Source organism: Echeneis naucrates, chromosome 14 (assembly GCF_900963305.1).
Source record: "Echeneis naucrates chromosome 14, fEcheNa1.1, whole genome shotgun sequence".
Taxonomy (NCBI): domain Eukaryota; kingdom Metazoa; phylum Chordata; class Actinopteri; order Carangiformes; family Echeneidae; genus Echeneis; species Echeneis naucrates.
The window spans coordinates 21,786,507-21,811,658 of record NC_042524.1 but is presented as its reverse complement, the minus strand read 5'-3'; the positions used below and the strand labels follow the sequence as shown (position 1 = coordinate 21,811,658).

Here is a 25,152-nt window from a genome sequence, read left to right as displayed (position 1 = left end):
TATACATATATATACACATACATATACATATATATACACATACATATATATATATATATATATATATATATATATATACATATATACATATATATACACATATATACACATATATATACACATATATATATATATATATATATATACACTCACCGGCCACTTTATTAGGTACACCATGCTAGTAACGGGTTGGACCCCCTTTTGCCTTCAGAACTGCCTCAATTCTTCGTGGCATAGATTCAACAAGGTGCTGGAAGCATTCCTCAGAGAGTTTGGTCCATATTGACATGATGGCATCACACAGTTGCCGCAGATTTGTCGGCTGCACATCCATGATGCGAATCTGCCGTTCCACCACATCCCAAAGATGCTCTATTGGATTGAGATTTGGTGACTGTGGAGGCCATTTGAGTACAGTGAACTCATTGTCATGTTCAAGAAACCAGTCTGAGATGATTCCAGCTTTATGACATGGCGCATTATCCTGCTGAAAGTAGCCATCAGAAGTTGGGTACATTGTGGTCATAAAGGGATGGACATGGTCAGCAACAATACTCAGGTAGGCTGCGGCGTTGCAACGATGCTCAATTGGTACCAAGGGGCCCAAAGAGTGCCAAGAAAATATTCCCCACACCATTACACCACCACCACCAGCCTGAACCGTTGATACAAAGCAGGATGGATCCATGCTTTCATGTTGTTGACGCCAAATTCTGACCCTACCATCCGAATGTCGCAGCAGAAATCGAGACTCATCAGACCAGGCAACATTTTTCCAATCTTCGATTGTCCAATTTCGATGAGCTTGTGCAAATTGTAGCCTCAGTTTCCTGTTCTTAGCTGAAAGGAGTGGCGCCCGGTGTGGTCTTCTGCTGCTGTAGCCCATCTGCCTCAAAGTTCGACGTACTGTGCGTTCAGAGATGCTCTTCTGCCTGCCTTGGTTGTAACGGGTGGTTATTTGAGTCACTGTTGCCTTTCTATCAGCTCGAACCAGTCTGGCCATTCTCCTCTGACCTCTGGCATCAACAAGGCATTTCCGCCCACAGAACTGCTGCTCACTGGATATTTTTTCTTTTTCGGACCATTCTCTGTAAACCCTAGAGATGGTTGTGCTTGAAAATCCCAGTAGATCAGCAGTTTCTGAAACACTCAGACCAGCCCTTCTGGCACCAACAACCATGCCACGTTCAAAGTCACTCAAATCACCTTTCTTCCCCATACTGATGCTCGGTTTGAACTGCAGGAGATTGCCTTGACCATGTCTACATGCCTAAATGCACTGCGTTGCCGCCAGGTGATTGGCTGATTAGAAATTAAGTGTTAACGTGCAGTTGTACAGGTGTACCTAATAAAGTGGCCAGTGAGTGTATATACACATATATATACATATATATACATATACATATATATACATACATATATATATATATATATATATATATATACACATACACACACTTTGCCCATGATGGTGTCACTCCAGAGAATGCAGAACTAACTAGTCCATGTATTCGTTACTTAACTATGCTGCTATTGGAAGCACTGAGCACCTCTCTCCCCATACCCCTTGCATCCACTGACATACCACTAACCATGTTTCCCCAAAGTCCCTGTTTCTCCTAGTTCTAACAATGTGATTGATTTTACTATTAACTGCCTTTTAAAATGGCACAATGACACTATGCTGGTACAATATTTCGGCACAACCTGCACAGACTGGAGGTGCAGCTGCTTACAGTGCCGTGCGTAACAAGGGGCATGGAGGCTACGCTACATTTGTTAAATAATGGCAGAAGGACTAAGCAGTGAAGCTTTGTTTGTGTGGTGAAAGGTTCAAACACATCAAGCTTGATGCAGCATTTGCGGGATCACCACACAGCTTTACACATCAAAGTAAAGGTAAAACGTAATAACTGAGTTAAATTATGTTAATGGCACTGTATTTTTATTACTGTTTTTTTCTGATGGCAATAAACAATAACAAATTAAAATCTCTAAAGAATGCTAATGTGATTTTATGCGTTAGTTCATTAGCAGTGTTGTGAAATTAATTAATGCACAATAATCATGAAACCGTGATTATTCCTCAGACTATAATTGTACAGTCAAAATCTATAATTGTTGAATCCCTAGTACTAACTATGTTTTCCCCGAAGTCTCTGCCTCTCTCTGTTCTCATCCCACAGGTGGTGAATCATCCCCTACATTCCTGCAACGCCTGCTGCTCCCATATTTCTATGAACCTGATACAGTATAATTTGTTCCTGCTTGCACCTGTGTTGAAAATCCCCTCTCCCTGCTCTTCCCAACTTTGCGCCCTCTGCCTCTCTATCTCAACAGCTTGAGGCACAAGGCCACCCGCCCTGAGCCTGCTTTAAAGGATTCCAAATTAACATAATAATGGGGCTATTAATTTTGCATGAAATAATTTGTAAATTTGTAACCCTAACCCTTGGACCCGAAGCTTTACCTCCTCATGTTTGTAATGGCTTTAGAGATGTCGTTCAAATTTAATTCCCTCTCCAGTTCAGTTTTTGTATCCTCAGAAATACAGGGAATGACCAATCCATCCAGGAAATTGTTTTGGTTTACCATGTCTTGAGGGCTGTCAGAATTATAAAAGGTTTTATATGACACAAAAGGTGTTATTAATTTCTGTGGAATATGTAGTTAATTCTCCTTGCTCATTCCTAATTATATTGATGGCTCTATCAGATTCAATTATTCTTTATCTGCCAAGTTTGTTTCAGTCTTATTATACCATCCTCAGCCTTAAGCATGGAGAGCTTCTCATATTTTGCTTGTTTTTTTGTGTCAAATCATCTATGCTAACCTCTCTCTCTACTTCTCTAATTCTTATTCATTCATAGTCTGTTTGAATTTGTGAGATTTAGACCTGGTGAAGCTTATCATTTGTCCTTCAATATATGCTTTTAAAGCTTCCCATCTAATGGCTGCAGTTGTTTGATTTGTATTTATAGAGAAGTAGGGATCAGTATGATCTACAAATTTTATAAAGTCAGAATCCTGTAGCCATTTAGGATGTCATTGCCGAATGGTCGAATGTCTATACATTTGTTCAACATTGTAAAATAGTGAGGTTGGGGCATGATCAGATAAAACAATACTATCATGCACACTTTTTAGTGTATATGATAATTAGTTATACTAGGTAGCAGAGATGAGGAAATTAAAAAATAATCTATTCGGGAGTGGCCTTTAAATACTGCCGAGTAGCATGAGAATTTCTTTTTTTGGGGGTTTTGAGTTCTCCAAGGATCACAGAGGTTCAGGTCTTTCATATATTGTTGAATTTTCTTTTTTGTTTGGGAATGGGATGCATCTATCCCTACTGAGCGATCTAGTTTTGGCTCTAAAGCGCAATTTAAGTCACCTGCCAATATTACCTTAACAGGGAGGGTGGCCAGCAACAAAAATAAATTGTCAATGATGCGTTATCATCATTGGGGCCATATACAGTTGTGTTTAAAATAATAGCAGTCCCACATCACTAGCAAGATAAATCTTATGTTTTTGTTAGAATTTCAACTTCTACACTGCAAGTATGTCTCTAGAAGGGTTAGAAAATGTATTGAAAACAGACCCAACAGGCATGACGTACATGCTGCTGATTCTGTGAAACTGAATCATTTACTGAAAGGGGCGTGTTCTAAAGAATAGCAGTGCTGAGTTCAAAAAAAAAAAAAAGGTGTTAAACAGGTGGTCCTTATTTAAGGATCAAGGCAACTGACCCTGCATATGCTGGCTGTGCATTTGTCCTAGAAAAACAGAGTAAAATGGGTCGTTCAAGACATTTTTCAGAAGAAGAGCGTTCTTTGATTAAGAAATTAATAAAAGAGGGGAAAACCTATAAAGAAGTGCAAAAAATGACAGGCTGTTCAGCTAAAATGATATCAAATGCTTTAAAATGGCAGCCAAAACCAGAAAGGCGAGGAAGAAAAAGAAAAACGACTATTCAAATGGATTGGAGAATAACCAAAATGGCAAAGGCTACGCCAATGATCAGCTCCAGGAGGATCAAAGAAGATCTAAGATTGCCTGTGAATACTGTGACAATCATGTGAAGCCAAGCTACCAGCAAGAAGCCCCCGCAAAGTTCCTTTGTTTAAAAAAAAAAAAAAAAAAAAGACAGGGGCTGGAATACTTGTTGACCGGTGCCAGAAGTTGGTCGACTCCATGTACCACAGATGTGAAGCAGTGATCAGAAAACGTGGTTATGCAACTGAATATTAGGTTATGATTCTCAGGAAAGTTGAACCTTCAAGTATTTTTTAAGTTTATACAATACATTTTTGAGTTTGTAAAGAAAGATGTCAACACAGCTATTTTTTTTAACATTATATTTCTTGACTTTCTTTAAAATATTTTCAAATCAAATTAATTTTTCCAATTTTCTTGCTTTGAAATAGAATGTGCAGTTTCTCCAAATATTTTGTTCATTAAAAATACAATTAATTTGAAAAATGTTTACATTTACTCACCGTTTTTAAAGACACTTCTATTATTATGAACATAACTGTATATTAACCAAAGTAATATTTTCTCTCAAGAGAGTTCCTTGAACAGCCAAAAATCTACCAGTTTTATCATAAATAGTATTGTTTATTTGAAAAGGCACCAAATTATGAATTAATTGAAGTGAAAAATTTTTTTTTTTGGAAGTGTACTAGTAAAATACCACATGATGTGAAAAAATAAATAGATAAATAAAGAAAAATAAAAAACAAAAAACTACTTCACGTCTGCCATTAACAAAAACCCCTTAGCTGTCCACATGAAAAAGACAGCCCCTTGTATTTCTCCACCCTCCCTCTGACCTTGGGGTGTAGTTAAGTGCACACAGTGATCCAGTGTAAACAAGGGAGTAGTTAGACCAAACCAAGCAGTCATTATAACAGACCAAACAAAACTAACAGGACAATTGTGTCCCCTGGCAAAATAATATATACCGGTACACAAAAAAGTATATATGAAATGTTCATCGTTGTCTTTCTTGCAGCTTAACTCGCATCCAGTAAGGCCGACAGTGTACTGAATAGCCACTTTCCCACAAACATAAAAAAAAAAAAAAAAAAAAAGGAATGAAAGGGCGAAGGGGCACGTGGTAGTTTCTGTATAAAGAGTAAATGAAAGGCGCATTTACATCTGAGATTGAAGGAATAGCTAAATGATGTAAACAAAACAGAAAAGTCCCCACAGAAAAAAGAAAATAAAAAGCATAACCATTTCACATGTGTCTTATAGGCCCATAAAGACAGCAATATCAAACTATAGCTGTTAAAGCTGGATAATAAATTCAGCAGTTCATTTTAGTTAATCTGTGAGTCCTCTGTGTCCCTCAGATGACACTCGCAGCTTGGCTGGGTAAATTATTCCAGATCGAATGTTCATCAATCATAGCTGTTCTTTTACCCGGTCAAACCTCCTCCCGGGACAGTGGAGCTCCATCGAAGAACATGATCTCTTGACCGGCGCAGATAACTTCGCCTTTGGCCCTGGAAGCTTGCATCACTTGGACTTTATCCTGGAAGATTAAAAACTTCACGATGATGACTCTCAGTGTGGTTGATTGATTAGGTTGCATCCAGTGGGGCAACCTGTGTGCTCTTTATATGAGAAGTGGACTTGGGAATGCTACAGATCCCAGCACTTCAGGGAGCCACCTCTCTGGGAAAGCTATCGCATCATTTCCTTCCTTTTCGAGCTCGTCAAGTTTATTTGTATGGAGAGTCACTTGTTTAGCTAGCGCATCAGCCTTGCCTTTCTCTGAGTTAACTAAGTCTTCTACGGTGCTAATGCGCACTTCTGCTTCATCCATTCGCGTCGAGAAGTCCCGCACGTCTCTCTTAAATCGGTTTTACGTCTTACGTCAAACGTCTTGAATCGGTTTTAGGACCACATCAATCTTTGTGGAAAAGTCATTTCTGATCCCGTCGAGTATCTGAATGATGTTAATTTTTTTGGGCCAATCCAGTGTCCACATTGTCCACACGAGGCACCGGGCTAGTATCACACTGAGTTAGCTCGGCTGATAGCATCTGAGACATCGTCTTCTTCACTCTGAGAAAAGTGTGCTTTAGATTTGTTCTTCCTCGGCATATTGTCGCGGGTATGCAGTATTAAGTCGCCGCGAATGAAAGTTATCACTGTTTATGCAGATAAAGGAAAGTTTACAGGATTTTACTATAATATTGCCAGGAGCTCACAGAAAGATGTGTGCTCAGTTCAGCGCCATAACCATGCCACCCCAGAGGTCTCATTTTTATTTTTTTTAAACAGTATTTTACAGTTACAGTTTAAACAAAAGACGTAGAAGACGTAACACACTCCTGCGTAGATAGGATGCAGTGACCAGAAAACGGGTTACTGGTATTCATGTATACAGGGATATGAATAACTGAGTTTCTCTATGCTCCTTGTAAACTTCATTTACCAGTTATGCTCAAAGCCGGGATAAGCCTCAAAAGCGGGATACTAAAGAACATGTAACACCTTAAATGTAAAGTGATTATGGTTTGTCTACAAAGTGCTTTATTCAACTCAATGGTTGATGTAAAAGGAAAAGCTCAGTCAGTCAAATATGGTCCACTCTTTGTTCAGAGCCACATCAGGGCTGGCCATCTCAATGATGCAATGTCTAGCCCTAAACTAAGATCCCATTTCTCATGTGACTATCCGGAACACCTTCTCCTGTAGAATGAAACAAAAAAAGCCCAGACCAGAGAAGCAAAAGGATATTCATACCATGGTTGCAGGGTTCCAGGTTGTGGAAGGAGCAGTCTTGGGTTGCCAATTGGTTCCACCTGTTAACTTCTTCTCACCAGGCTGGTTCCAGTGAAGATCACTACAGACAAATAGAGTCAAACTGTTAGTCCTGTTTAGTATACTGAACAAGGGATGTGAAGTTAAATATTACAAGTGTGCACTAACTTCTTTGCTGTGCCATTGCCAATTCCCAGATCTATAGAGGGCAAAAGGAAGGTAAGGAATATACAAATATGGAGACAACACACCTAATTTACACAAGATTATATATGTAAAATATAAAAAAATCTATAAAAACGTCCTACTGTTTGGTATAAATTTCCCCGATTTGATTATATTGTCATTGTAGATTTTTTTCTATTGCTTCAATTTTGCCACAAAAAAGGGAACTTACTGCCGACGAGATTGGCCAGTGAGGAGTCCAAGTCATTGGACACCAGTTTGTTGGGCTGTTGGCTGTTTGGGGTCATGGCCTGATTGAGTGAAGATGCCACTGTTGGTTTGAGGATGCAGCCTAAAACATCTTAATTAAAAGGAGGCCAAACAAAGGGAGGGGTTGGCAGGGGAAGAGTTTGGGGAGCCCAGGTGAAGACACAATAAAACAGACAATACCACAACAACCCATAAAGACAAACACACAGTAGTATATAAAATGTGTTCACATAAATACATATGCGCGCATGTGGACAGATGTGCGCGCACACACACACACACAGAGAGAGAGAGAAAGGTATTAAGTGTGGATGAGACAGTAAGCAGGGCTAAGGAAAAAAAAAAACACATTAAGCCAAGATTGTATGAGATGAATGTGTGTTTAGTCAACTCACCCAGTCATGCATATGCCATGCAAAATGCCAAGACCCAAGGGATCATGTTTAATCCCAGGACAGGGAAAAGAGGAAAAAAAAAACATGTTATGAGATTGTGACCAGCCTGGAAACCAGATAGGTGTGTGAGAGAATGAAGTTGCTGAAAGATTCAATAATAAAAATCTACTTATTAAATTATTACTGATGATGTAATGGTATAAATAGACTACTAAGGCAAATGATTAACCTCAATCACCCTTGAGTTTTGGTGGTGTTAGTGAAACTGTTCTTGTATATCAATTCACTAATGGTGAATGCTGCATAGAGGCATTGTTTCCTGTCACAGTTCAATTCTTTTGTGATGATACCCATGTTTTTTCAAATTTTTTAAATGAACTATTTAGATTTTTAAATATTTCCCCATTCAGTAATATCTCTGCAGCTAAAATGCTTAATTCTTAGGTTTATTATTGGTGAATCAGTCAACATTCAGAATGTTAGTCTCGCTCGGCTGAATGACTTCTACAGTCACAGAAACACACATGAATAAGCATTATATTCTTTACCTGCGCATGTTTAAAATAAATTCTGATGAGACAGCAGAAGCACATGACATGACGATATAATAAAAGATAAGAAACATGTGATGTGGTTGATAGGATATTAAAGAACCTTCCCATCCTCAGCACTTTTAGGGTTGTGCAGTGCAGGGATAATATCTAGAGGGCTGGGTTGTATTACTATTTTACTGAGTTAAAAGGAATTTGTACATTCATCCATTCATTCATTCATCTATCTTCAACCGCTTATCCATTTCCGGTTTGCGGGCGGTGCTGGAAACAATACCAGCTCACAATGGGTGAAGGTGGGGTGCACCCTGACAGGTAACATACAGTGAAAGACAAAGACGAACAACCACTCACACTCACTCAGGCCTCCAGGCAATTTAGAGTCACCAGTTAACCTAAACATGCATGTCTTTGGACGGTGGGAGGAAACCGGAGTAAACCCACACAAGCATGGGGAGAACATGCAAACTCCGCACAGAAAGGATGCTGAACCTGTGACCTTGTTGTTAAAAGGAATGTTCTGCCTAAAACATGATTCTCTTTTAACTCTATTGGTAGTGTAAGAGTAGCTAAGAAATACAAAATTATAAAGTGAAAACTATTTTACACTAGTTTGGAGTCTGTCAACTGAAATGGGAACGAAAATTAGGTATCATGTTATTGATTCTTGGTAATAACAGCTGAGAAGTTTTTTTTGTGACAGGACTGTACTGCTGAACAATCCAGAATGTCTGAAAAATATTGTGACACAATTTCTGATAAAATATACAACTTCATTTGTAATCTATGCAGCACACTGGTTGCTGTTAACTGTTAACAGTGTTAAATGATACACGTACTTAGTTCAAACCCGAGGCCTGGGACTTTTCTGCTTGGTGTTTGCATGTTCTCATGTCACATTTCATTACTTTTAATGTGAAACTTTTTACTTCAGTAGAACCTTTGCTCTCTGAATTGGCACTGTGGTGGGCAAATTTAAGAAACTTTATATATTAAAAAAAAAAAAAGCTTATCCAAAACCATATTTTCAATTAGATAGTTTAAAATACTGGGGTATTTTAAAGTATAACCACACTAATGCAAACCAATTAACCAGTTGGATGAAGAGACATTCACACCTCATTACTCGTCACTTGCACAAACGACTAGCTTTTTTATTTAAATGAAAACCTTGTTCATAATCTGATGAGTGATAAATTGATAAAGTGATAAAAGTCTAACACAAACTAAATGTAATCTTATAAATCTAGTGCCCAAATCTTCAGTGTACAAGAGAAGTATATGAGAAAATCATATGTGTAGAGGTGCTTACCTGCAGAATCCAGATTGTTGGCATTGGCATTATTGCCAAATATAGAATCAAAGTCAGCATTAAGGCCTCGAGAGTTCTGTGGTTGCTGTGGTGTTGGTGAGGCTGTGAACCCTGATGAGACCAAAAGTATACAAACAGTCAAGATGCACATATTGACAACCTTCTTATGCAGTTCCTCCAGGACACCCACAATGTAAATAAGCACACCTTATACTTGTACACACACACTTTGTACTCTTTGACTTTGAACCCAAGATCATACTCTGGTGTAAGTGCCTAAAATGCTACCTCATACAACCATCTTCACCGCCGATGCAGATTCATGGAAATTACCTGCAGAATATATTTATTTTTCCTACGACCACAGGTTAAGGTCGTTTCAGTGTAATCTCACAGCAGTGGACTGGACACAGGTTTAGTTGTTAGGATACTGTCCAGTCCTCTTTCTAAGGATCCACTCTCACAAATGTTGAAGTATCAGTTTGCTCCCAGTATCACCATTTCCATTTGCTAATAACATACAAATAAACACACACAGGTAACCAAAGGTATTGCATTTGGCATTACCATGCTTCCTGCACTCATTTAAAATGTTACTTGCCAACCATCTGCACACTTTTCTTTCATGAAAAAACTAAACACATACCGTAGTATATTTTATTTCCCTTTATTTGTACCATTTGTTTGGAGTAGAAAATGTTTTAGAGTGCATGGCTGAATGGTGTCTGAGGATATTTTAAACAGGGGCAATCGGTAACGTTGCTTTATGAAGTATTTGTTGAGAGCTACATGAGAGGGACTAGCAACACATTGATCAGCCTAAGTTTACATACCTCTGAATAGACCAGCTATAGCAGGGGGCTCAGAATGGAAGAGAGTGGTGTAAGGGCTTGCCCCACAGAAGGAGTCTGACACAGAAACAGCAGCAGACAGGCAAAGAACCAGACATAGAGGGAAGAAGGAGGAAGAGGGGAGAAGATTACACAGATATGACATCAGAAAAACAGCAGTGAAAGAGCAGCAAGGAAGTAAAGCAACTGTGGGAAATGCTGTTTTATAGAAGAAAAACAAAAGCCTGCATTTATAGGACAAAAGCAGAGGAAGCTGCCACTCATAGCATGGCTACACTAAATACAGGGCAAAATTAAAAGCAGCAAAGAATTAGTGTCTAACCAAAAAAACAATACAGTCTAACACCCATGGGCTTTTAGGAAGCAGGGAGAAATGAAGGTGACAAGTTCAGGAGGAACACTGATTTCACTACAAGACAATGCATCATGCCAATTCACAAACGTTACACAAAATATTAGGTCAAAAAACAAGTGAAAACCATGATCATTAGGTTAGCATCTTTTATGAACACAAATAATCGATTAAATCTACAAAATCTTAAAAAAAAAAAAAAACTAATAATAATATTAATAAATAAAAGTAAAGAAAGGGAAGAGAGGAGAAGATGTAGCCAAACAATACCAAACACACACTTCATGGCAAGGTGTTCTACAGCAGTGGTCCCCAACTTTTTTTGCACTATGGACCAGTTTAATGTCAGACAATATTTTCACGAACCGGCCTTTAATGTGTAGTGGATAAATACAACAAAATAAAATGATAACCCTAAACCTAACCAGCATAAAAACTGTGGTATTTTCTAAATATAATAATAAACGTGAATCTACTGTGTACTTGTATGCAACTTTATTAGCAATGTCCTTGTAACATCGCGTCAACATCGTAACATCTCTGCCCCCAATACTGTCTGGTCACTATGGTAACGTTTAATCATGCCTTCAAAATAAGATACACCAGAAAAACAAATATAAAGTGCTTAAGTTATTTATTTTTTCTGTGCAGCCCGGTACCAGGTGACCAACTGATCAGTATTGGTCTGCAGCTCGGGTGTTGGGGACCACTATTCTACAGGACAGACTGCCAGTGTCCAGGGATGCCATGGACAGGTGAACAGCAGGTACTGTAGTGTGATGAAAGAATATGACTTTGCATACGTCCACAACTTCTGCAGCATATGTAAAAGAATCTGAGTGGACTGGACAAAAGGATGACAAGAAATGAATGAATGCAAAAAGACATGCAGGGAAAAAATACCAGTAATGCAGGTGAGGAGGATTAAACAGTGTTGGAGATACAGTGACAAGATGACATCATGCACTCCCTTGTATTCCTCTTATAAGCTTCAATTTCAGGTCAGGTGATCTTGTTTATCAAGTGAACAAAGTAGGGGTGTTCATATTAGAAGGTTCGGGGCCAAGGGTAGGGGCTGATATCTAATCACTGTAAAGCAATTGCATTTGTTTTTTGTGTTTAGAATGTGTCAAATTTAGGAAGTTTGCAAAACCTGTTTTGTTAGCATGCAGTAAATGTAAATGTTAACTCAGTTCTCCATGGCCATGTAACCAGAAACACTCCAAAGTTCATTTTACTCTTTAACTTTTATAGCCACTCTGCATACATTTAAAATATTTACTGTCAGGCCTGAATTAATCCAGACAATGCTCCCAATATGATAAACAAGTTTATAAATAGTAAGTCATTTTAGATTAATCAGCTATGAAATCCTACAGCATCATGGATCATCTCTTTGGCATCAGGCTGCTTACAGTAACAGTGACAGACATCTGGGTTGAAAATGCTGCAGTGGCCAATAACGACCCATACAGCCCTCTGTAACACTCACTTTCTCTATTTTACACACAATTAGCCTGGAGTTTCAGTTGCTTGATTTTATGGAATTTCTAGCCTGTCCCAATGTTGCCCTGAATGTTTGTTCTGCAAAACTACTTAAAAAAAGGGAAGTGCAGTTAATCAGTTGAGATCTCCAGGCCTTCTGAGATATATCATAGTGCATCATTGTTGCTTTTTTTTTTTTTTTCCTTCACTGAACCTTTTCTCATGTCCCTGTCATACATGAATATTGAATTGCATTGTGTACAGTGTTGATACACCACATAGTAAAAAACTACATTCTGTTTTATGTCATACAAATACACAAATAAATACAATTTATAAAATATGTATAAAAACATATATGAACATAAACAATCCTGGCACGCAGGTGTTGGTTTAACCAGAACATACTGTATGAATGGGTTTTGTGTAGTGTAATGAAGCCTTTAGCATCAGCACATGATCTGAAACTATAAATCTAATACATGATTAGCATACTTTATTACTTACTGTGCCTGATGAATAATGATATAAAATATAATGAGCATAATGATATGTCCGCCTCCCATAGTTCAGATCTCATCTGCTGGCATTTGCAGTAAGCAGAATTAATATGTTTCTAGATTCTTTGAAGGCTGATGTTTGACAGAAAGAGTAAAACTTCTTGCTCAGGAGAAAATGGACAAAGGCAACTTGTAGGTACCAGTTAAAATACTCAAGTACGGTTGAGTGCTTGGGTATGCATGCCTATAAATGTGGAAGCAGTGTGTACTGTTGCAAAGATCGATGACACTCTGACCTCTAACCCATGTGTTGCTGGTGGAGTGAGATAGCGGCTGCTGGAAAGCGGGCTGCAGGTCCAGAAGGTCATTGGCTCCCTTGGATGTGCTGGAAGGAATGCACAGTACAGGAAGAGAATTTGGATGAAAAATTTGTCACCAACTCAGAGAATATGAGGTTTTCAGTACTGTGACTATCAGGATGAAAAAGTACATTTGCAATTGTCCACAGCATGTTTCAATTTTACATTTGCGTGGCTATTACTCCCGTCTGAAACAGAACTACAGTATTTTCATTTTATTACATTTAAAATAATTGTCCAGGGATGTAGTTAAGTGGTAGAGTGCATGCTTTGCATGAAGATAGCCTATGGTTCAAACCCCAGCCACAACACAAACAGTGGTAGACTTGTGCCAGTCCCAAGCCCGGATGAATGGAGATGATTGCGGCAGGAAGGGCCTATGGTGTAAAAATGTAGCCAAATCAATCATATAAGTCACATGACAGGGAAACACAAAAAGAAGGTTGCATTTAAAAAAAAAAAAAATTAAATTCTGATTCAATTCATCTTTAAGCTGCTATATCTGAGTGGGGGCCAAGAGTCAAGAGTGTCTGCCCTGGGTTGGAATATGAGCTTGAGCCAACCAATATGTGTTAATTTGTGTCTACATATATAAGCATTAAAATGTTGTGATATGCCCCTCAGGCCATTCAGAGAAGCCCTGGAACTGGATGGTGAGCTGATGCAGATGCTCAGCCTCACCTGTAGTTTGAGCTTGGTGTAGAGAAGAGATCAATGGCAGGGGTTGAATTGATTGTTCCACCCTCTGTGGATACTGGGGAGGAGTCTGTGATCGCTGCTGCAGGATTCTTCTGGAGCTCTTTCAGACGTTGTTCCTACCATCATTAGGAAGGTAGTGTTACCAACATGTATGCTAACCCATGTTCAACCTACTCACAGTAGGTAAACAGGCCATTAACAAAAGTGGAAACATGGGGACAGGCGAGAAAACACCTTACTAGAAATCTGTCACAATTGTTTTATCTATGCATGATAAATGATAATTTTTTCTTAACGCGATTAATAGTGTCAAAGTAAATTAAAGTTCAAAAGAATGCAGGTGAGTGAAGAAAATTTACTTTTAGTGCCTTTAGGCGAGCCTGCTCTTCCTCCAGGGCTGCTTGTTTTTCTCTCTCATCCACTTTGGTGAAAGATATGCCAGTGTTGGCCAGGGAGGATACAGCATTAGAGAGTGTGGTAGCCCTGAATCAAGAGACAGACACAGAAATCCCTGACTAACAAGAAAAACCTTAGACAGCTTGAAGAACAACTGAATGTTGGTATACAAAAACAAAAACAAAAGCAAGAAACTTAAAAATTTACTTTTATTTGTCCAATACTGTCAAGTTTTGGAACAAATTTCTGCTCTGAGCTCAGATGATAAGAAGGCAGATCAGCAGATGAGAGATGGAAGCACACCTACCTGCTGGCTGCTGTTGAGTCTTTTACTTTCTTTCCCTCTAAAGAGGCCAGGTGCTGTTCCAAGGCATCCAGTAAGCTGCTGGGAGCCTAACGTGAATGCCATTGACACACATTAAGTTTCAAAAACTGAAGAAGGCATAATATAAGATGTCTTAGAAAAATGAAAAGAAAACGCTGAAGCATGCCAAGTTATTGCCAAGAGTCCACAAAACGAGCAACTCTCAAATACAGAGAGAAAAAGGTTCAGATACTTACACAAACTGTGAACTGAAAATGAAGAGATAAAAGGAAGGGAAAAATACAGAAAATAAAGGTGGTAACAATCACGATATTAAGAAAACCTTTGGGAGAAATTATATAATCCTGGTTTATCTGCTAATGAACGACTATATAATGTACTACTTAATGTAAGTTTTAATTACATTTATCAGATTCTGTCACATATTCAATCATAAAACCCTTGATTCACACCTTTATTTGTTGTATGATGTGCAATGTCAGAAGTTAGTGTGATGATTGTGCTCATGCATTGCCTGTCTGCCTGCTGAGCATAGCACTTGGGGTTAAAACTAGCCAGAACTGAAGCTGCAGGGAGTTAGCAGCACGTGAAAGCACATAAATAACAAAATTATGGAAAATCTCACCAAGAATATCACTAAACCAAGTTGAGCACAAACAATAGCCCCTAGCACATGCACTGAATATGGTTCCTGGTTACCAGTACTATAGTTAACATATTATGTAACAGAATTAGCACAAGTATCTATTGACTACAGCAAATTGTTTCCATTATCTACATACTATAAAGTCCAGATGCAGTTTTCTGTTTTTACAACAAATACATGCGTGCTGCAATTGAAACTCACAGTATTTCTACAATACATCATTATGTTATAATATAATTTACCAATATTTTGCCATTGTCTGCCTTTTAGATGAAGAAAGCCAGCACAAAGCTGATGGTGTCACAATAATGGATGTTATGTTAAAGATAATCATTAGACTTCTTTGATTACCTGAGACAGATCTGGAATATCCCCTCGATCGATCCCCACTTGCTGAAGAAAAAGAACAAGGGCCATTATTATTTGGATATCCAAAAGAAAAAAAGAAAAAAAAACAGAGGCAAACCTGCTCTTTGGCGGCTCCTTATCAAACTGAGGTCCTGACCTACCTCTGCAACTTTGAGGAACTCTGAGATTCTTGTCATCCGTGTAAGGAATTTTTTGTAGATGTCAAGTCCATCTTTACACTGGACTTTCTTCATGTCAAAGTATTTCTCTGTAAAAATGTAAAAACATAAGCATAACAAAATATTATGACTATTCTGATTTCTTTTACTCTGATATTTTAGATAGTTTTCATGTTTTTACAAATGTATTTGAAGCTCTTTGAAATGACAGAACTATTGAGTTTTGTTTCAGACAGCATAGTGCTCAGAGGTGCATTTCCTTTTCCAAACTGTGCAAACATGACCTACTCAAAATATTTTTCTGTCTACTAAAAGGGAAACCCAAATTCAAACAAGGTGGGAAGTCTTGTCCTGGAAAAGCTGCACAATGTATGCTCATTATAAAGCAGGAAGAAGCAAATCTTGCTGCAAATGAATTTTGGGTCAAAGCTAGCATCCTGTTCTCCCCCTGGCTGTTCTGTTTCTAAGATGGGCCATTAGGCCCAAACAACTTTTCAATCTGAGATTCTGCTGTCCCCTTAAATGGTAATTCATGAAAGTATGGAAACCCCAGCAGTCCAAAAAGCAAAAGTGTAAAGCTATGACAGCACAAAAGTGTGTTGTTACCCAGGAGGTTGATTATGCCCTCATTGTAAGCTGCAAACAGTCGGATAGCGTCTTTGAACAAAAGCATGAAAGCTGCATTGATCACACCATTTGTCAGTTCGTTGGCATTGACCTGGAAGAGATGTGCATATGTTGAGGTTAAAATTCATCAGAAGTGATCATTTTGGAAACCTACACTCAGTAATGCATTTAGATGCCAAACATTGCAGGAAATCCAGAGCACTCACATTGAAATCAAGTAACACATCCATCTGATTTTGTATGGTAGGAATTGTCTTGAGCAGTTTCTCTGTGTTCATGGTTCTCATCAATCCATCAGATCTGTGGGGGGGAAAAAAAAAAAAAAAAAAAAAAACTGTGGAAATGTAACACACTCCTGATATCATTGAACATGCTCAGGATTTTGTACTGATAACAGACCTGACTGTTTCTTGATTTTAATGTCATCAAATCAACAAAAGAACTTTGTATTAAATAAAACTTAAACTTACCCTCTTTTCACTTTTGTGAAGTCAAAGGCAACTTGTCTGTAGGACACAGCTTTCTCATTCAGGTAGCGGCTATATCTCCTTATGAATGTTGACATATCATAGCCTACATTACAAACAAAAGAAATAATGGATTATAATGATCAGTGTCCTAGCACAGTGGTGTATTGTTTGTATTTAAATGTTTTTACAATGGACTCAGCGTTGGGTATATACCTTGTAGGCCACTTTTGTCCAAAAAATTGCTAAGATTGAATAGTGTATTCCTTGAAGCCAGATATTGTATAAATCTCTGCAAAAAAAAAAAAAAAAAAAGCATACAAAAAACAATGAGTAACTGTGTACTTGTACAACTGTACAAGTAACTGTAACTGTTGTACACAAATGTAGGGTGAGATGATATTAAGCTATGACAGAATTACATACGACACACTATATTGCATAAGTCAAAGTACAGTTTAATCAGGTATTAGGTTATTTAAAAAAGAGTCATTACTTAAGTCCAGACCTCATTGCCATAGACCATCAGGTGGTGTGTGGTAGTGAGGGATTTGAAGACAACCACCCAGCTGGTGTTGGCTGTCCTCTCAAATAACGTGTCAGCCAGCTGAGGGATGTTCACATTCATCTCATTTGTGCACTGAATCAGGTCTAAGGGAGAAAGGAAGAGGGGAGGAAGAGAAGACGTGTTGGTAGAGGGGTGGGTTCTGGATCAATGTGTAAATGTCTTATTGAGGCAATCAAAACACATCACCTCAGAGGAAACATAGTTTATTGTTCAGTGAAAGGAGATATTTTCACCCTGATGCTTGCCCTTGTAATATCTGTTCCGTTTCACGACATAGAGCTGACCAAAATCAATAAAATCCTGGAGGACAAGGGAATTCTGGTGAGTCAGAGTACAGGTAAGCACAGTGTCCAGACAAACAATTTTAGAAAGCTATGGCACAGGAATGTGTCTAATTTGAAAAAAGAAAATGTGCCTCAGCAACTCCTCATTCTTTGCAAGCCTGCCCCTATGGATGGTCATAGGACACATCCAAACTGATGAACCAAAACAGTACCTCTGCTTCATGGCTTTCTCACAAACAACATGAAAAAGCTGACAGTAAAAGTGTAGTTAAGAGGCAAACATGAGAAAATATGAGACTGAAATTTGGTAGTACTTCACAACTTGGTTGTACATCCTGCTTTCATATGACCTGCAGAATATATGCACTCATTCAGCTTCTAACACTTATCCATTTACAGATCATGGGGGAGCATGCTGGAGTCAATCACACCACACATTCGGTGAGGGTGGGGTACACCCTGGACAGATCACTAGTCCATCATAGGGCCAACATATAGAGACAGACAAAGACAAACACTCAAACTCATGCGCATACCTTCGGGCAATTTAGAGTCACCAATTAACCTAAACATGCATGTTTTTGGAAAGTGGGAGGAAACCCACACAAACATGGGGACAACAGGCGAGTTTAAAACATAAAATGCAAAATGAAGGACAATGTCAGGCATAGTTTATTTTATATAAGGACATGTGTTTTGTATACCACAAGGAGATCAACACCTTCATTAAGTGGTTTGATAAAAACCATCTGATTTTAAACATGGCAAAAACACAAGAGTTGGTTCTTGGCCCAAGGCAAGTGACTATGCACCAGCCAGTGGTCATTAAAGACCAGACTATCAATCAGGTGTGCACACACAAATACTTAGTGGTCGACAACCTTCTCTGCAGGGAATCACACATTGACATCTTGTGCATATTACTGTGCACATACTACAGCGGAGACTGTATTTTTTGATACAACTGAGGATGTATGGTGGTAACCACCAGATCATTCAAATTTTCTATCAAGCTATTTTAGAAAGTCTCATCCGATAGGCAATCACTGCCTGGTTTGGTAAGGGAAAGCACAAAACAGCAATCAGTATTTCCCCAACCATTATATTAGGGGGTGCCCCGCTCCCCCAGAAGGTCAAGTTAATTTGATATAATTTAATTTTCTATATAGCGCCAGATCACAACAGACGTCATTTAAGGTTAATTTTCCTATAGAACATGTCTATAGCTACCTTGAGCTTTTATTAATCAACATAGTAATATGTGTAATATATGCAACAGAATGTCATTTCTGTTTCTCCATGTTCGCACAGTTCTCCTCTGCGCTCTGTATCACACACGGCAGAGTTCCGCCTCGATGTGTGCACACAGGTGAGCAGACTCCCGCCAGCGAAATCAAAAAATGTCACAAGAAAAACAAAGCAAAATATCAGCGTTTTTTTAAACATTCACAGGGCACTGATAGCAACACCAGTCGCTCCTCTGGTAATAGCAGCCAGAGCAGCTCTCCTGCTCCGGGTTCAAGCAGCAGCAGTTCTGCACTACACTACACAATATTATTTATTGTTGTCATTATTGTCCACAAAGTGACAAAAACTTCTTATTGCTCAGTTCTATTATATTATATATTGGCTAAGTCTGATTCCTTTTATCATGTTTTTGTATGACGAACCCCCCCTTAACAACTTTGTATTGCCATTGTCAAATGTAGTCTATGTTTGTTTTTTGTGGCAAAACTGTTTTTGTAATGATGTTTTCCTGTGATGGTGTCTTCATCTGTTTTTGTGAAGCAATGAAAGGTAGCACTATACCCAAGACAAATTTCCCTATGGGGACAATGAACATACCCCTGCTCTCTCTCTATTTCACATCAAATGACATTTTAATATCTGTCTTTTTTGGTTGCACTGGGGGAAAAAAAAAAACAAAAAAAAAAACTTAACATTAAATGTTGGTGGAGGGGGTCTTGAGCCCCAATTACATGGGCGTCTATGAAGCCTCATCTGTGTTTGGAGATAGCCATACAAAAGGCTTTTTGTTTTTTTTTTTTTTACATACACGCTAGGCCACCAATGTGACAACAAAAGGCTAATAGCTGGGGAGAGCACAAACTCACTATCAACTTCCTCAACTGCTGTCTCTGAACCTCGTTTTGTCCGAAAATCATAAACTAAAGCTCTAGATCATGAGTGAGAACACAGTGCTGAGTTTGACCAGTTGACTGTATGGAGGAGTTGGTAAAGACATGCAGCTCAGTCTAGACTACATGATAACACATAAGATACTGAAACAGTCTAACTCCATTAACAAACTGAGGCGAACGGTTACAGTCACTATCCAATTGTTAAAAATCAATTTGACTGAAAATTTGTTTGGTTGATTATATTTTACTAACATGCTAATAAAAAGTATATACCATATGCTTTCTAACCCTAACCCTTTCTATTATGGGCCAGGTGAGACAAATGCGGACTGACATGGCTGAGTGAACGTGGAGGAAAAGCTTTGTTAGGAGTCCAAATTATAAGATCATAAAGACATGAGGAGGTGACATTTTCACTGCCATCACCACCCTGCTCTCTGATTCCTTGCTTAATTATAAAGAATACAGTCATTGCAACAATAAAACCAACTAAAATGGTTCTGGTCTTCCTCTCTGAAATCTTGTTGGTTTATTCTGTCCGAATAATGTCTAAACACCAAAACCATTAAAAATAAATAAATAAATGTAAAATAAATTCATGTCAAAAGGCCTTTCTGATAACATTTCACTCCCTAAAAAAATGTCTGGTCCCCACATTTCTCCAAATTTCTTTAGATACCTAATCATTTTTGTAAGTCACTATAAGCAGAATTCTATTTTAAGTGACAGAAAGACAATGTACGACCACGACCAACCATGTCAACTTCTCTCACAGGCCATATGGTTCCAGTTAGCAAGGGTTTAATTGCCAAGAGAGAAAGCAATACCACAATCAACTCATCAAAGTCAAACTAGGTGAGGCATAAATTAGATCTTTCAAAGCATCACAGTTTAATTTTATTTGGATTTGCATGAAGGCCGTGGATAAGACTGTCAGCCTTGGGAAGACTGAGGGAAGAGTGGAGATGATCAATATTGCTTGATCTTGCTAATGTATGGAAATGTTTTACAAAAAGGTAAGGTTCTAAACCCAATACCTGATAGTAATATCAATCATCAACACACCACATATTTGATTGTAAAAATTAGCAATGTCATACATATAAAACATGTATAACAGGTAGGCTATTGTTGACCAACCCACAACAGTTTAATAGGAGGTTGTGTAACTATTCTGTTGAACATATAAAACTTCCAAACACATCTCATCTCATTTTTCTCTTTTTTAATACATGCTGGTTAACTGTAGAGATATCTGCTAATGTGTGTGAACTAAGCAGTGTTTGGGGGGAAAAAAAATGAAAATTATAGAGCCCACTTAACATTTCATAAGCACAAAGTGACAGACTGTTATGGATGTTGACCATAAGTGCAAAGCCTTGCATATGGCTGGTCCATGTTGTACGATATTTTCCATTCAACCTACTCTTGGCCATGTATGTCCCCTCTTTTCTTTCCTCCTTTCTCTGATCATCTGTATCATATTATAATTCAGCTGATTTCCAAATGAAGCTTTTCTCATCTATACATTTTTCTACAGTCAACAGAAGGGCCACATATAGTTACTGACACACAGTTCAATTAGACATGCTAACCAGGACTCAACTGCTGCTGCTGCTAGAATCCTGAATTGTTAAATTAGTATATAGACAGATGTCTGCAGCTTCTTCATAATGTGTCAGAACAAAAAATTAAATATAATGAGACTGATAGATTCTATATGTGAATATCTCTGGGAATTTAATCTTGAGTCAAAGTTTTCATGTTTTCTAGTATCAAAGGTCCACAGCCACCGCTGACACTTTATACTTATTACCTCATGACAGACCTTTGATCTTGCATTGTGTATGTAATAAAGGTGGGATGAGGGGGGTTTTAAAATGTTGAAAAAGCGTGCTACCTTAAACTTGAGCTACTTACTATTCAACACCAAGTTTCATTAGAGGAAATACCATTAATGACAGAACTATGGAATGACAAAAAACACATGTCCCAAACTTTGCAGTTTCACACTCCCTTGGTGCACATTTTTACAGAGGTAATTTACTCTTACTTTAACCAAACACAAGTAATAAGTTTAAGCTCACAGCAGAGGCTTATTTGTTCACACTCTACTTTTCCCTGTATAGTAACTGCAAAGTCTCTTTAAAGCTATGAGACTGGGTTAATCTAGCATGCCTGTGTTAAAGAATGTGAAAATGCAGTCCAACAAAACTCACCACAGATAGTGTAAAAGGCCATATCTCACCTGCAATCCAGACAGTGGGAACACACCCTAACCCTTACCCTGTGGCTTGTCAGGAAACTCCAAATAGAAATGCACTCTTTTGCTATCTTTAAAAACGTCAAACCCAAGTGAGATGCTTGCAAAGTCTCTAGATTACTTAGAAGAGACTTCAATACAGAAACTCCACAGAGGAGCCACATATCATTGGTTGTCTGGAATCACCAAGGTCACTGGGACATGGCCTCTTTACAGTGGCACATACTCCATCAGCTGAAAGCTGTGGCTATTCAAAAACCCACACTGTCCAATATCAAATATGTCACTTAAGTTTGGTTTATAACATAAATGCACTATGCTAATAGATTACATGCAATAAATTACAACACACTGTTCAACAGTGCAGTTTCAGTGTCTATTACTCAATTTATTATATGCACAATATACATATCACACCACTATTCAAAATCCAACCAACTGACAGGAACCAAATAAAATATCTGTGACAGCCATACCCTTAACAAATTTGTAGCATGTATCCAACAGGCAAATTAATGACTTCTATTCAAATTCAATGAGCTGCAACGAGCCACACAATAGGCACACAACTTCAACACTGTTTGTGGACCCAAGTGCCATCAAATTATGGTACCTGCCCACCTTACTTTGTCTCTAGAATCCTTCATGTCTCTAGAAAAATAGCAAACCTCCAAAGCAACAAATTGTGACTGCTAATAAAATCGACAATGAAAGCACCACCATTTGGAAACGTGACGAAACTGCCATTTTCACTCTGAATGGTGCAACATGTTTACTGGAAAACACAGTGAGCTAAAACCACTGTGATCCCAATCACGCTCAGTGCCCATGGATATCCTGTTTATACTAGTAATTTATAACACTTATTACAGTGTAAGGCAATGGGTGTTCATTCAGCAAACAGCATGTCTGAACCAGTCATTAGGATGACAGTCAAATGTTTCACCTTGTCAGTGTCCATGATAAATAATAAGAAAATTGTCACTACAGTCAGCTCTACACATTTGGTTTTCACCTCCTCCCTGTAGTTGCAGGATTTTAATACAGCTGAATTCACAAAACCTTTGTTTGCATTTACATCTTATTTCTGTCAGACAACTGTACAAGTATGAAACACTAACTTAAACACTGAAAACAAAATCAGCAAACACAGCAAGCAATGACAAAGACTGAGCTTTGGTTTTAGCTGTATTTAAGTTGTCGCTGTAATTAGAAGCACGAGGTTATCTTAATTTGTCTCAATAGCACATAACCTCTTTGCCCCTCACTGAAAAGTTCAGCCATGGAGAGAGGGTGTACTTGCAACTCTTTCAATTCTTCCATTCCAAATCACTAATTTATCTTGAAAGAGTAATGGCAAAAGTGGAAGCTTGACCTCAGTAATGTGGCATCCAGTTGACCAATGATGACATACCATCTCAGGTGCAGATATCACGTTTTACTGGCAAGGATGTCTTTCACTCATTTTCTGATGATTCCTAGTGGTATGCCATTTTAATTTATACATACATACATACAAATAGATAGATATCTAGATAGATACACGCACAACCTCATTTTTTGGAATATGGCTGCCGCTAAATACAGTTTCACCTGCAGATTCCAAACAGGGATCAGTCCACATAAGAGCTGTGTGACTCAGGAGCCCCTGACAGAACCATGAGAGAGGACAGAAACTATGCCATGACTCAAAGGTAAGGAAATGCAGAGGCTATCAACCATCAGCCAGTCAGACCTCCCCCAAAGCACTAAAGGACAATTACAACAGCTCAAAGCTGAAACAACCTCAGCGTGGTATCAATGGCTGAACATTTACCACCAAACGTGATAAAACTAAAACAAAGTCCATTTTGAATTGGCTCAACTATAAAACTTTTTATAACTTTAAGAGTGTAAGAGTCACAGCTCAGAATCACATTCAGCATCAGGAATCCATAAATTCAAATTTAATGTCCATAAAAATTACTCAGAAAGATACCTGTAGCCTTATTTGTTGGAGCAGAAGGGAGTGACATTCAAATGTTCAGATCATCAACACTTAAGGGAAATATGAGTTTATATGTTTGACAAGTTGGCCATTGGACCACTTAACAAACAGTTGCTATAGTTCAGTATTGACGTTGATCACAAGCTGCCCTATGCAGCTTCCTACTTGATGCCCAGCGAATGTAGCTATTTCAGAGAAGAGTATGGCATCTATATTTTACTATTAATTATCTTTAATGATATTCCGAGGTGCAGCACTGGTGCATCATAACTAAACTCATTGTTAGTTACCGTCCCTACTGCTGCATATGCCTGCAGAAACTCGTATACCTGTTTTCATAGTGGACTATCATGCACTGGCTGAATTAACGTAACTTAAAAATCATGTAGCCTAAATTAGATTTAGCCTGTACGCAGGCCTCGTAGCCACAGACATAGCATTCCGCCACTAACGCTGATTACAACAAAGGATATACAGCTATGTCAATACCACACAAACTAAATACTTACAATCCAAATGTTTCTTTTTTGGCCCCATTATTTCATGCGTCGTCGCCTTACACACAGTTTTGGAAATCGCCGACCCGGTGACACTATGCTGTGCGGCGGTTATCCTGTCTGTAATGCTCTGTCCAGACATCCTGTATCGGATCAAATAAACGGTCACTGTTACAGAAACGATTCCAAATCCTGCAGAATAGCCCGGGTTCTTTGGAAGGTATCGATCCTCAAAGGCTCTGTGCCACCTGGCAACACTGGAGACAAGAGTGTGAGAGAGAGAGAGGAGATACTGAGACGGCAGCAGACGTAACATTGTGCGTGTAGGCTAGCTAGCTAACTAACAGGAGATCAATTGCCGAAAGTCAAAGAGACTCAACCTAAAGTGAGAAGCGTCTTATTTCATGACAGTAACATACGCACCCCAGCCTTTTAATCGATCCCTCGCGTCTGCAGCCTCTTTCTCTTTCACTTACAAGTCCTTCTCAAGTAACGGAGCCGGACGGACAGAAAAAAAAGAAGAAGCTACATCCGGACATGATGTTTCATAATAAGAGCAATTTATTCTTTTTTTTTTTTTTTCAGAATTAATTCATTGATTGATTTACTAGCTCATCATTAGTCCTCAATGAACCCTGACGACCCAGGCATTTGTACAATTAATACATACCATTATAATGTATTAATAATAATATCATTCAT

At 38.4% G+C, this 25,152-nt stretch overlaps 1 protein-coding gene across 5 annotated transcripts in view; it reads right to left on the bottom strand.

Moving 5' to 3' along the window:
- Positions 1-24,946, bottom strand: part of picalma (phosphatidylinositol binding clathrin assembly protein a) — a 32,766-nt gene extending 7,820 nt beyond the window's left edge. Inside the window, exons 1-19 of one of the 5 annotated variants that reach the window (XM_029519919.1) lie at positions 24,874-24,946; positions 24,463-24,707; positions 17,219-17,361; positions 16,927-17,002; positions 16,714-16,816; positions 16,450-16,543; positions 16,223-16,334; positions 15,599-15,705; positions 15,441-15,482; positions 14,680-14,691; positions 14,426-14,511; positions 14,082-14,205; positions 13,705-13,838; positions 12,961-13,049; positions 10,310-10,384; positions 9,477-9,587; positions 7,181-7,309; positions 6,952-6,982; positions 6,766-6,865 (exon numbers count right to left, since the gene is read on the bottom strand). In XM_029519919.1, coding sequence (XP_029375779.1) covers positions 6,766-6,865; positions 6,952-6,982; positions 7,181-7,309; positions 9,477-9,587; positions 10,310-10,384; positions 12,961-13,049; positions 13,705-13,838; positions 14,082-14,205; positions 14,426-14,511; positions 14,680-14,691; positions 15,441-15,482; positions 15,599-15,705; positions 16,223-16,334; positions 16,450-16,543; positions 16,714-16,816; positions 16,927-17,002; positions 17,219-17,361; positions 24,463-24,592 — 1,698 coding nt within the window. In that variant the 5' untranslated portion in view covers positions 24,593-24,707; positions 24,874-24,946. Of the gene's footprint in view, positions 1-6,765; positions 6,866-6,951; positions 6,983-7,180; positions 7,548-9,476; positions 9,588-10,309; positions 10,385-12,960; positions 13,050-13,704; positions 13,839-14,081; positions 14,206-14,425; positions 14,512-14,679; positions 14,692-15,440; positions 15,483-15,598; positions 15,706-16,222; positions 16,335-16,449; positions 16,544-16,713; positions 16,817-16,926; positions 17,003-17,218; positions 17,362-24,462; positions 24,708-24,873 lie in introns of those variants that run through there. The other 4 variants (XM_029519920.1, XM_029519921.1, XM_029519922.1 and 1 more) reach the window with 4 other exon arrangements.
- Between the last annotated feature and the right edge of the window lie 206 nt (positions 24,947-25,152).